The sequence below is a fragment of the Malaclemys terrapin genome, chromosome 3, assembly GCF_027887155.1.
Source record: "Malaclemys terrapin pileata isolate rMalTer1 chromosome 3, rMalTer1.hap1, whole genome shotgun sequence".
Lineage (NCBI taxonomy): Eukaryota > Metazoa > Chordata > Testudines > Emydidae > Malaclemys > Malaclemys terrapin.
The window spans coordinates 128,190,083-128,204,111 of record NC_071507.1 but is presented as its reverse complement, the minus strand read 5'-3'; the positions used below and the strand labels follow the sequence as shown (position 1 = coordinate 128,204,111).

Below are 14,029 nucleotides of genomic sequence, written 5' to 3'. Positions count from 1 at the left end.
TGATTAATATTTAAATTTGGTTGGGCTCGAAGGTATATTTGTAAATTAAAATTGTGTGTCTCCTTTACATCAATATTAATGCAATGAATATATATATTGAACTCAGGTGAAGCTATGGTAAATATCTCATCAGTTCTTCCATAACATACAATTTCTTGTTCTAAAGAAAAAATATTTTTCTCTCTACAGAATTTACAAGTCACTAGGTACAGTAAATCAGCTGTCAGCTAGGTAATACCAAGAGGAAGATTTAAACTTTCAAAGTATTCAGGATTCTTTCCCCTTCATCTTGTAGATATACTGCATATCAAAGGATGAACAAAGGGTATCTGCTCAGATGCAGGCTTTGTCGGTGGTTGGGGAAACTATCTGTTGTCCATCTTGCTCCCCAGGATTGTACTACAAGGAAGTGGCATTATAAAGTAAGGGTGGGGAGGAAATCCTAGAATCTCTGCATAATTCTGGGTGGCTACAGCATTTGTACAGGTAAAGCAGTGTGTTTAGATACATAACAGTATTGGAGACATTAATACTCCTTCACCTCCAAATTTATTAAGGAAAAGTCAAAGGGAGAAAAAGCCTCTACTTCAGCAATATCTATTAGAAGATAATGAAATTTAGTTTTGGTGTAACTGGCAACTGAAAGTGTAGTAACTTACATTTATACAGTTCTATAAGAAATGGTTTGGATAATTAGAAATAGTATAATCAAACCCCTGAAGTCTTTTTGGTTCACCAACTTAGGATTGCCCATTGCGCTGATCAGTTAATTATGATTTTGCTGCTTTGACTTTATAACTTTATTCTATTTTCAGCGTGCTGTGGAAAATAATAGGATTATAACTCAGTTCTAGTTACTACTTTTAGAAGAGCTGCTGAAGATAGACGTAAAATGACCTGTGGTTAGTTTAGTTCTGAGTTACCAAGTATTTATTTTTGCCTTTTCTTGCTCCCACACACCATTAAATTTGGATCCCACATGAGGTCTGATTCATATTATTCTTTAAAAAATGTATTTTAATAAATATGCTTTGCAAAAGAAACAGCTTTTAAATTTTGAAAATACCAATCCTTTACTGAAAAGTGTATTTGAATATTATTTTATTTTCTGGTTTCAGAGTAGCAGCCGTGTTAGTCTGTATCCGCAAAAAGAACAGGAGTACTTGTGGCACCTTAGAGACTAACAAATTTATTAGAGCATAAGCTTTCGTGGGCTACAGCCCACTTCTTCGGATGCATGCTTATGCTCTAATAAATTTGTTAGTCTCTAAAGTGCCACAAGTACTCCTGTTCATTTTATTTTCTGTTTCTTTACAACTTTCCCCAGTGATACAGTTTGAGCACTGTTAGAACTGATTTTCATCTACTGTATCTTTATTATGATCCAGCTCATTCCCTTAGATGAAAAAACTCACTTACAGGAATCTATGAGGTTCCCTTTGCAGAGTTTCCTCCAGATTATTTGTGGTGAAGGGAAGAAGAGGAGTGTTCCCCCCCCGAACAAAAAGGGGACTGAAGTCCTAGAATCCCAGTGGCTCTTAAAAGACACACCCAAGGCCACAGCTATCCACACAGGCCCTGTGGCTCTCTACATCCTACCAGCTGTCTGCAGGCCTCCATGACATAACTGCCAACATCTGCCCCAGAATCTGACCCCTTAAAAAGACAATTTCACAATATGTAGGATTCAATCCCTAACTTAATACAGTAAATAATTCAGAAGGTGTCCAAACTATATTTGTAAAGAAAATAAGTTACACATAAAATGTTTGCTGAGAAGGGAGGAGTGTCAAAGGGTGGGGCTCTGGGGAAGAACAGGGAAGGGGTTTGGGGCTGAGGCAAGAAAAAATTGTTTATGGAAACGGGGATAAATTGGGATGGGTGGTAGGGGGTCAGGTCAGGAGGAATGAAGGGATGGGGGGTGGCAAAGGGAATTGTGGAAAATAGGGGAAGGGGTATCTGTCAGCCCTACATTCTGTATACATCAGGATCTGGGGGAGGGTCTGAAGCCCTCTCCCTACCCCCTTTGTGGGTGTGGCAATCTTGGGACCCATGTCACTCTACAGGAGTCTGCCTTACCTGCCCCCTCCATGTAAGCCAGGATATGGGCTCCCAGCCTCTTGGGAGAGGGACTCAGACGTTCTCCAAGTCTTTGTAAGTTTGCTGGGAACTGGGGGACCCTACTCCCATAGGGGTATCTGAGCCCTTTCCCTGCCTTGTCTCATATGAGCAAAGATTGGGGACCTTGTCCTTCTGGGAGTGTCTGAGACCCTTCTCCTGCCTTCCCTGTGTGTGCCAGGATCTGACGGGCCCCTCTCCATCTATGGGTTTCTATGTGCCAAAATCTGGGGAATGGAGTGGGGATAAAGGTAACACAAATTTAAAGTCTGACATCCAAGAACTGAAGGTACACATCGCCCCTGTATGGGGTGGAGGGCTGGCCACAATGTGTGGGGGGGAGGGCAGCTTGGACATGGGGAGGCAGTCAGGCTTGGGACAAGACTGGGAAACCTGGCGGAAGCAGAGATGGGGGCCCAGCCATGGGGTGTAGTAGGTATGAGGGACCCAGTCCAGTGTGCATCTTCGCCTACATAATTAAGGAAATGTGCACTAGGCTGCTGCCTGTGATATGTGTATACAGCAGCAGGCAGAAAGTGACAGCAAAGAGCAAACTTATTACATGTTAATGTCTTCTACACTGCTAACTGGTGGCTTAATGGGACAGGAAGGGGAGAGTGATCTGGAAATGCTGTCAGGGGGGTTATATGTTGTGGGGAATGGTGGGGGTGGAGAAAGAGACACACTCCTCTCTCATACACGAAGTAATTATAAGCACCACGTTGGGAAAAAAAAACTGTCAAGGTTTTGGGACACACACCATGTCTGTGATTTCTCTCACCAGCCCTCTCAACCACTATGCACTGCAAACATTTCAAAGCAGAACCGTTATCCCTGCTGCACTACAACAAAATGAACAAGCCGGGGCAGGAGCTCTTAGGAATCATATAGCAACTGTGCGGCCTTGTGGAGAGACAACTGGACCACAGCTATTCCTGGCTCTGCCATTCGCCTGCTCGGTGACCTTGGGCAAGTCATTTTACCTCACTGTAAAATGAGGATAATGATGTTAAGTTCTCTAAGATCTATTGACAAAAAACGCTACATAAGAGCTAGGTCTTTCTGGGTACATCTATACTGCAATAAAAAACCTGCAGCATGTCCACGGCTGATCCAGGTCAGCGGACTCAGTGCTATAAAATTGCAGCATAGACATTCAGGCTTGACTGGAGCTTGGGCTCTGAGGAGGATCCCTCTGGAGCAGGCTCAGGGCCCCACGCCCTGGCGGCGGCTCACATGCCCGGGAGCTGCAGATCCCGAGCGCGGCGAGCAACAAGCCGGGGGGCGCATGGGGGCCAGCGCCCACATGCATCTGCTGCAGCCTGCAGGAGCCCCCGGGTGGAGGCGCTGGGCCGCAGCCTGGGAGGGGCGGGGGGCGTGGCTACTCCCTGCTAGCAGCACTGCCGCCTTTGCAGGGCTGTTCCCCCCTTGCGCCGCGCCGGCTCCGCCATGGCTGGGGCTTGCCGCCACCGCAAGCGGGACGCTCTGGCTCTCTGGCCCATCCGGAAGGTGGCTCCTCCCTGCCGAGCTGCTGCAGAGGCTCAAGCCTGGCAAAACCAGTGAGTGGACTCGGGGCAGGGGCTGCCGGAGTGGGGTGGGGAGGGCTCGCGGGCAGTAGCATAGCTGGTGGGGACCAAGGGGAGCGGCCGCTCCCCTGAGCACTCACTCAGGGGCGCTTCCCAGCACGTCCGGGTCTTCGGTGGCACTCAGGCACTCACTTTGGCGGTGGGTTTCTTCAGTCACTCCAGGTCTTCAGCGGCAATTCGGAGGCGGGTTCTTCAGTCTTCGGCGGCAAGACTTGGGTTTTTCTTTTCTTTTTTCGCTGCGTCACAGCGGGTGGCATGTTTTTTTTAATGTGTTCACTCCCCCTGCTCTTAGAACTTGGTTACGCCACTCCTCTCGGGGGGGCTGTGCACCCTCCAGGGGAGTTCAGGGGGCAGGGAGGCGGGAACCTGGTCTGGGGAGCAGCCCCTGGGTACGGCTGGCCCCTGGGGTCTATAAAGGCTCGTTGGGATTTGCCCCTCAATGAACCAATGTGCGGGGGGATGGGGGGATGGGAGAGACGCAAGGTGGAAGTTTCGCCTAGGGCGCAAAATATCCTTGCACCGGTCCTGCCACAATAGCATATCAACTGCAAGCCTAGGTGACAATTACAACTGCCTAAATGACCAATTATTCCTATTACAATGATTTCTTTGTCTGTTAAAAGAAACTATGAAATTCACTGACAAAAACCTTTGTTAAGGTAGAGTTAAAGTTGTCCAAAAGTATCTTATGCCTTTCCTGAACATCAAGTTCAGCAAAACTCAAGCCACTGAAAACTAGGAAACAGTGTTAACGTACATGCCAATACAGCTTTAACTTTGCCCTCTTTGAGGGAGGACCCAATCATGCCCATAGTGCACATACTCATTTCTACCTTTCCAGACAGACACACAACAACTGCAGCACAAAGTCGAATACCTTCTCTTAGCCAAGGCAAAACTTGTTTTTAGGTGAGCTGTACTGACTAGGAGCTACCTGAGCTGTTCTATATTCAAACACTGAGCCTACTCCCCAGAAACAACTTTGTATGTGTTAATTTACAACTTCCTTTACTCTCATTTTACAACTCCGTCAGTCCTTATTACTGGATTCCATCTAACATTATACTTTCACTCACCAATCATTAAAACCACAGACTGCTCTCATATCCCACCTCATTGCTGACAATCCCGTTTGTTAGTTGACCCCTGTACCCTGCTACTGACACAACTTCCACAACTCAGTGCTGAAATAATGCATCTTAGATCCCTCAAGGTACACATGCTCCTCTTTCCTCTGATCACACTGACACGGAGGCTCAAACACAGATCTCATATCACTATCACAGCTCTACCAACCTACTCCAATTAATCTCTCCACCATTCAGTACAACTATACCCAACAGTGCATGCAACTAGAGTATATGTAGGTAATGCCCAATGAGTACTGCCAGCTCCAGAAGAGCAGAATTAAGGTCATGCTGGTGTGAATTCAATGTGAGCAGTTTTGAATAGTTTGGGTTTTGAAAATCCCACCCAGTATCATCTGGTTCACCCAATCCAATAAATACATATATTGCCATCATCAGCAAGTATTAATTGACAGTTTGTGGCTGTGCACATTATCCTTGCAATGTGAAGCAGCATAATGCAATACACAGTATTGTGCCCCACCCCTCCGCAAGGAATCCCGTCCCAGCTAGATGATTCTTTGTGGCAGAGGACACAATGAACTGCATTTCTACTCCCCACTGTTTCAACAGACAAGGCAGGATTAGGCCTCATTGCTCATCCTTCCAGATCTAAACCACAGATTTTGTCATTCAACCTGAAACATTCTGCATGTGTCTCTGTGAAGAGAAATGAAGGGCTGTTTGCAATGCCAATATGGGCTTTACATGCAAAGATATAAAATCTGTTTTATACGGGGTATGGGATCCCTACATTATTTAATCAGCACTATCTCCACTTAATGAGTCCATTTCTGTTGCTGCGAAAACATTTCTTAGCACCAAGCAGTCAACAAATTAGTCAGTGACCAAAGACGATGCTAGGAGAAAAGTGCATCTATAGGTTTTGATGCACACATACAGAGCTTACCATCTGCTAAAATTTCTGATAGCGCTCACAAAATAACTGTGACTTCCGTTCTCAATCTTTAAAGTTTCACTATGACAGTAAATTTGTCTTAATTAAATCTAAACACAAAGTTACTACAAAACAATTGTATACTTCTTTAGATTTACAAATTCTAATAAAGCATTTAGATCCAGTATAAAATAATACTGATACATTCAACATTAACAGACCTCCTTTTTATAGTGAGAGGTGTAGAACTTCAACACCATCAATCATTTACAGTATACATTTTGGATGTAATTTATGAAGACAGACCATCAAAATAGCACGATTGACTGATTCCCTTCTAACTGAATTTTGGATGAGTATACAACAGTACCTTAAACTCAACTCAAAACGTAACACCAAACTTCATACCATAAGAAAGCAGAAGGCACAGAGAAAAGAAAAATTAAAGAATTCCATGACTTTTCTCCAGAATCTTAACATTCTGCTAAAAGAAAACTCCTGGGCAAAAATAAAGAGACTATTCGTATTCTTACGTTAGAAATAAACAAATAAGATAGGTTTGGAGTTGAGGGATGGAGATAAGGAGAATTCTCAAAGAGTCTTATGATCCCTAAATGTAGCTACAGTCTCTAATTCTAGTTTAAACATTCTGTAAACTAACATTTCTGGAACTAAAAATAAAAAGCAAGTAATTTACTCAACTAGTCATTTATTAAGTTTGGAAATACCAGATTAATATCCCATAAATTCTCCAATCTGCTTTTCAATTTATTAATCATCATACAGTGCAAACAGCAGAAAATGGACAAACCCATTTTACATTTTCTTTTACAAAAAGGGACTGATCACTTGATGATGGCCTGTTCTGTTCATTCCCTGTGAAGCACCTGGCATTGGCCACTGTTAGAAGAAAGGATACTGGGCTAGATGGACTATTGGTCTGACTCAGTATAGTCGTTCTTACGTTCTCGGAATGACATAGGTAAATGCGTAATTTAACGTGAAGAGGTTTATAAAACAGACTGACTAGAGTACATAGACAGTCTTTAAACAATTTTTGTATAGTTTGCAAAGGGAGGAACTTTTAATTCTGAATCAGCCACCACGATTTACAATTTTACACTTTAACAAAGAACTACTCTCTGCTTCTTTTTAGTGTGCAACAATCTAAGTGTGGGTTGTTCTTGTCTTTACAAGCTGGGAGGCAGACTAGCTTCGCTTTGACTAGCTTTGGCTTTGCTCACTATATGAACTACAAAAAATTTTCTGACTCCTGCAATAGTAGCAGGGCAGTTCCATGCTACCAGCTATCACAAAGATATGAAAAAATGCATCACTGAAAATTTCTAATAACCTAATTCAGTTCCTTTTTGAGCTTACTTAAATTTGCACCTTTTTCAATATTACACATTAAATTCATATACTAAGTATGCTATAAGAACAGTTAAGTAATATTTTATTGTGTTAAAACTTGTCTTTTCAAAATAAAGTAGCGTTATTAGAACAGATAAGAGCAACAGACATCCCAAGTGAAATTAGCAAGGTGAGTAATTTTTCAGACACTACCTACACCACTTGCTCTCTCATGGGGCCTATACTGATAGAATATAAGAAGCAGCTTATGCAGAGGCTGAGGAAGATGTTCCTCCTGAAATGCTTGCCTCCAGCTCTTCAGTTGAGGATGAGCTCTGCCTGTTTTGTGTACAGTGGAGCCTTCAAGGGCAGATACTACAGCAAGTTCTTCAAGTAGGGATAATTTCTTATTTGTCTATAAGAGGGACAAAGTGGGTGAGGTAATATCTTTTATTAGATCAAGTTCTGTTGGTGAAAGAGACAAGCTTTTGAGCTACAGAGAGCTCTTATTCAGGTCTGGGAAAGGTACTCAGAGGCTGAGCCCTGGTCTAAACTACAGAGTTAGGTCGACATAAGGCAACTTATGATGACCTAACTCCGCAAGCATCCATGCTAAAATGTAGCTCCCACTGATGTTACTTCCCCACTACACTGACTTAACTCCATCTCTGCGAGAGGCGTAGCTCTTAAGCTAATGTAGTTAGGTTGACACAGTGTCAGCATAGACACTGCGGTGCATACATCAACTGTTGTTGTCTTTCAGAAGCCTTCCCACAATGCCCAACACTGACAGTGAGAACATGCACCACCGACACAAGGACCATAGTGTGGATATGCAAAAGCCATTGAATTACTTAGGGTATGGCTACACTTGCAGCTGTACAGCGCTGTGAGTCAAACCCGCCTTCGTATAGCTGAGTAGGGAAAGCGCTGACAGCGCAGTGGCATGGCCACATTTGCGGCACTTGCAGCTCCATTGGGAGCGGTACATTACAGAATCATAGAATCATAGACTATCAGGGTTGGAAGGAACCTCAAGAGGTCATCTAGTCCAACCCCCTGCTCAAAGCAGGACCAATTCCCAACTAAATCATCCCAGCCAGGGCTTTGTCAAGCCGGGCCTTAAAAATCTCCAAGGAAGGAGACTTCACCACCTCCCTAGGTAACGCATTCCAGTGTTTCACTACCCTCCTAGTGAAATAGTGTTTCCTAATATCCAACCTGGACCTCCCCCACTGCAACTTGAGACCATTGCTCCTTGCTTTGTCATCTGCCACCACTGAGAACAGCCGAGCTCCTTCCTCTTTGGAACCCCCCTTCAGGTAGTTGGTATGGGCAGCTATCCCAGCGTTCAAGTGGCTGCAACGTGCTTTTCAAATGGGGGTGTGTGTGTGGAATATGATAGGGAGTGTGTTGTGTGTATGTCGGGGGAGAGTGGGTTTTTGGGGTGCTGAGAGTGTGTCAGCATGCCGTCTTGTAAGTTCAGACCCCCTTGCCACCCCTGCTTCTCACTCACTCAAAGCAAACAGCAAGATGTTTGCTTTTTCTCTCTGAAATGGAGCGTCACTTCCGTATTCCTGCAGCATACCTGCAGGCGATCACAACAATGAGAAGAGTGGCCACTTGATAAGGGGATTATCACAAGCGCAGCAAGTTAACTCCTCGTTCACATTGACACCCGGGAGTTGTAGCCAAAGTGCAGCAAATGTTATTCCTCTCGGGGAGGTGGAGTACCAGCAGCGCTGTAGCTGCGGAGACACAGCGCTGTACGTGCCTTGCCAGTGTGGATGGGGAGTGAGGTACAGCGCTCTGGGAGGCTTTATTGCGCTGTAACTTGCAAATGTAGCCAAAGCCTTAGATGGTTGTATGTCAATGTAACTTAGGTTGACTTAAATTATGTAGTGTAAATATACCCTAAGTCTTACAAACTAACATTAGTATACAGTAGAACCTCAGAGTTATGAACACCTCGGGAATGGAGGTTGTTTGTAACTCTGAACAAAACATTATAGTTGTTTTTCAAAAGTTTACAACTGAATATTGACTTAATACAGCTTTGAAACTTTACTATGCAGAAGAAAAATGCTGCTTTCCTTTTTTTTAGTTTGCATTTAACACGGTAATATACTGTATTTGCTTTTTTTTTGTTGTCATCTCTAATGCTGCCTGATTGCATAATTCCGGTTCCAAATGAGGTGTGGGATTGATTGGCCAGTTCGTAACTCTGGTGTTCTACTGTAATTACATAACCCTGAGCAACATAATTATACCGACCTAACTCCCGGGGGAGACACCGCTATGTCAACAGGAGAGCAACAGAGCTACCGCCTCTCGTGGAGGTGGATTAACTACACCAACAGGAGAAGCTCCCTCGTCGGCATAGTTGCTTCTTCATTAAAGCAGTGCAGCTCTGCCGCTGCAGTGCTCTATGTGTAGACAAGCCCTTTGTCACAGCTGAATACAAGGTGGAACTGATCCTTAACTACCTATGCTAAACACTTATTGTAAGAGACCATTCAAGGTGAAGTGATCCAATAACTCCTCTGTAGTCATAGGACAAAAAAGGGGGGTTCATGGGTTACAGACTGTTGCATTAAGTCATAAATCCAGTCACTTTATCAAGACCATGATTTTTAGTGTCTAGCAGAGATATGAATTTAAACACCCAGGCTAGGCTTTTGTTTTATTTGTCTGTAAAGCACTTAGCATACTTGTGTGTATTGTGCACCTATTTCTGGCACAATGAGCAGCAATTACTTATTAGGATCATGTGTGAGTAACATGCTCTATGGACTTTCTTCTATTCCCTCAGTTAATTCATGCAACTGAACAACCCAGCAAATGTGGATAAACAGACCACCTAATTTTACTTTGCAGCTAAAAATAAGTGGACTTATTTCATTTGGTTTACTTTTATTACATTTGACAGATCTCAGCATGACAACAGTTTTGTAAACCATGCGGCTTTTCATATTGTCTCCTACCTGATATATTCTAAATGGGATGTAGCGAAATCCACTATCTTCTGGAGGATACTCCATGAGTTTCCGATTTATGGCCCAAAATTGGTCAAATTTGTCTGTGAAAGTAAGAGTTGTATTTATTATTAGCATTAATAACGTATATGCTTCTTTACTGAAAAAGATGCACGAAATATGATGGGCACAATCATACACACGGGAAAATGGAGCATCTAAAACCCTTTTATCACAGAATTTTTGCCTGTGAGTAGGTTTTTTCCCCCTATAATTCTTGTTCCCTATGTAGCCTCAAGAAGAGGAATTGCCCTCCCATTGCTGAAAATAAACAGAGCAGGTAATCTACCTTGTCCCACCACAGTCACAATGTGATGACTTGTCAGAAACTAAAGAGAAATTGACTTCATGTCACTCTGCTTCTTCCAAGGGTAGAGAAATACTGTGTAACACAGCATTAACAATGCTGCTATTTCAGCCAGAAGCAGGTATTGCTAATGCTCTCTGCTACGATTGCTCTTTGCTCCCCATTTTTTCATATTTAACAGCTTTTTTAACTTGAGAGGAAAAATCAGGTGCAAAGTACAGGGGACTTAAGAGCAGAAGCAGCAACATGGAGACAATTTATTTTTGTCTCTTGATATTTGCAATTAAAGAAGGTCCTTTAGGATAATCTACTCTGGTAAATATGGAAGCACTTGTAAACAGCAAAATCACAGAAGAAATGTGTACCATTTTGATGGAACAACCTGAGAATAAAAGTAAAAGTTTAATATGTTCAACATACACACATTGATTTTTGTATATTATACACAGTAATTTATATTAAAAGTTAACTGATTTTAATGTTGGTAATATCAGAAACAATGAAGTAGTTTCAGAGAGTATACATTCCCTCTTTGCCAAAGCACACTGAGTGCTGTACAACACAATAGCATTAAAATATGTTAAACAAATGTCTTAATTAAAATAGGATAAGGAAAGCACTTTAAAAGGGCAAAGAGGATATTCAGATAAGATCAACCAAGCAGAACAAATACCAAAAAAAGGAAGGGTAGAAGGGAGACGACAGGTGGGGAGCTAATCGGGAGCATACTGAAAAATACCTTTAAAATTGAGAAAGGTTTGTTATTAAGAAGTAGAGAGAGATATAGAGACAGAGATATAGAGACGGCTCTAGGGGCCACAAAGTCATGATCAACTGCCAACCTAAGACACAACAGATGGCTCTCTTAAGGCATATATGTTGTGTCTTATCACATATACCCAATGCAACAATGCTCAGCTTGATCTCAAATACAGTCAAGGTCTAAATTTTTTTTTTTAAAATCCAACATGTTACAGGGAACCAAAAGTAACTCCAATTAGACAGGACTAATATGATCGCTGTGATTCAATCCAGGCAAAAAAGGTTTATCTGTATCCTGAACAAGCTACCAATGATTGATACATATTATAGAATCAAGGGCTGGAAGGGGCCTCAAGAAATAATCAAGACCAGCTCTTGTGCTGATGCAGGATCAAGTAAACCTAAAGTCCAGGGGTTCTCACAACAAATTTTTTGGTGGTCTCAATGTGCGGCCACCCACTCTTGCTGGTGGCAGCTCTGACAATTTTTCCTAAAATACTTAATTAACTTTAGGGGAAAAAATGCACATATACATGTCCAAATCATTGTATTTTATTTATGTAGGGTTTTTTTTTTCCAAACTCAAACAAAATAATGTACTGTTGTCTCTATTCTTTACTGGACCTAAATAGAATGGAAACAAAAATAAGGTGCTTTTCATGTTCTTGTCTTTTCTTGTTGTTTCTTTTGGTTGCTTTTTTGTTTTAGACTTGCTAGCTAGTAAGTCTGCTGCTGTGAAAAGTGGCATGTGTGTGTTCGTTAATATTTTTCACAGAAGCAAACTTGCTAACTAGCTGGGAGATAGTGAAAAGTGATATTAACAAACATACAAATACCACTTTTCACAGCAAATTTACTCAGCCCCGGCAAGCTGGGGGACAAATTAAGCCCTGGATGGGGAGGTGGGTAGGGAGGCAGTAGGGAATCAGGAGCAATGGATAGGGGGACCAGAGGAGGCAGCGGGGACCAGGTGCAATGGGGGGGGGGGCAGCTTAGGGGCTGGGGGGGGGGGCAGCGGGAGCCAGTGGTGATGGGAAGGGTGGCGAGCCTGGGGTCAGGCTGAAGCCCTGTGGCCAGGGACCAGAGCCCACTGCTCCATGGCCGAGCTTGCTGCCACCACCCCAATGCTGAAGCCAGAAGCCCTAGCCCCATCAGCCCCAGGAAGGTGGGGAACTCACACCAGCTGCATACTCTTCCAGCGTTTCTGGCTCCAGAGGGGGACAGGGCCCAACCCCTGCTGGCACCCTGGGGGAGGAGACGCTACTTGCCCCCCCACACACCAAATCACCGCCTACGAAGCTGTGGTCACAAAAAAAGTCCCTGGTGGCCGAATGCGGTCGCAGTGACCGCATTTGAGAAACGCTGACTTAGACCATACCTGACAACTTTTTGTCCTGTTTCTCATAATCTCCAACAATGGGGATTCCACAACTTTTTCACATAAAAGTCAGGTTTTCTAAACCTTTTTATCATTTTTGTTGCTCTCATCTGGGTTTGCCCCCATTTGTTCCCATCCTTCCTAAAGTGGGTTGCCCTGAACTGGACACAGTACTCCTGTGGAGGCCTTACTAATGCTGAATGGAGCAGGACAATTACCTCCTGTGTCTTACACACGACATTTCTGTTAAACACCCCAGAATGATATACCTCTACCCCAATATAATGCAACCCAATATAACACGAATTCGGATATAACGCGGTAAAGCAGTGTTCTGGGGGGGGGGGGGGGCAGGGCTGCACACTCCAGTGGATCAAAACAAGTTTGATAAAACACGGTTTCACCTATAATGCGGTAAGATTTTTTGGCTCCCAAGAACAGCGTTATATCGAGGTAGAGGTGTATTAGTCCTTTTCACAGCTGCATAACACTGCAGATTCTCATTTAATTTGTGATCCATTATACCCCCAGATCTTTTTCAGCAGTACTACCACTTAGCCAGTTATTCCCCATTTTGTAGTTGTGCATTTGATTTTTTCCCTTCCTAAGTGTAGTACTTTGCCTTTATTGAATTTCATCTTGTTGAATTCAGACCAGTTCTCCAATTTGTCAAAGTCATTTTGAATTTTACTTCTGTCCTCCAAAGTGCTTGCAACCCCTTCCAGCTTGGTGTCATCTGCTAATTTTATAAGCATACTCTCCACTCCATTATCCAAGCCATTAAGGAAATACTGAATAGCACTGGACCAAGAACTGACTCCTGTTAACTACTCTTTGAGTACAGTCTTTCAACCTGTTTTTCACTCACCTTATAGTAATTTAATCTAATACAATTTCCTTTGTTTGCTTAAGAGAATGTCATGTGGGACTCTGTCAAAAGCCTTACTAAAATCAAGATATTGCTACAAGCTGTAAGAGGAATTAACTTAAATTTGTGGTCAGTGGAGCAGTGGTGCTGTTTCAATGTCATGTGGTAAGGGCACAGCCTGTGTGAAGTGCACAACTGAAATACTTTGGTACCACGTCTAAACACGTGGCTTTTCATGCAAAGGTTGTGGCTGAAATAGACCCCAGACACTTACTTTACAATCAGAAAACAAGTTATTTCAATAAGTGAGAACATGAAGGAGGATGACCTCCTCACTCTAACCGCTGTCCACCATCAATGGGAGGTTAGAGACCGGGTAAGATTGTCTTAGAAGCCCAGCAATACACAACGATTTGAGGATGGTTGACTGCATCCCTTCACTAAGTTGATAACACCTGTCCATTATGGCAACATACTACGTGAAATAACTAAGACATGTAAGGGACTGAACCACAGGTGGGTCTCAAGCAACCAATATTATCCATTGACATCTTACCAGAAAACAAGCTAAACCAAACCAACATCAGCATATAGATC

General features: G+C 43.0%; 1 protein-coding gene across 10 annotated transcripts in view; it reads right to left on the bottom strand.

The window, feature by feature from the left end:
• Positions 1 to 14,029, bottom strand: part of ATG5 (autophagy related 5) — a 144,532-nt gene that overhangs the window by 51,075 nt on the left and 79,428 nt on the right. For all 10 annotated transcript variants that reach the window (XM_054022586.1, XM_054022582.1, XM_054022587.1 and 7 more), the window contains one exon: positions 10,067 to 10,161. In XM_054022586.1, coding sequence (XP_053878561.1) covers positions 10,067 to 10,161 — 95 coding nt within the window. The remainder of the gene's footprint in view (positions 1 to 10,066; positions 10,162 to 14,029) is intronic.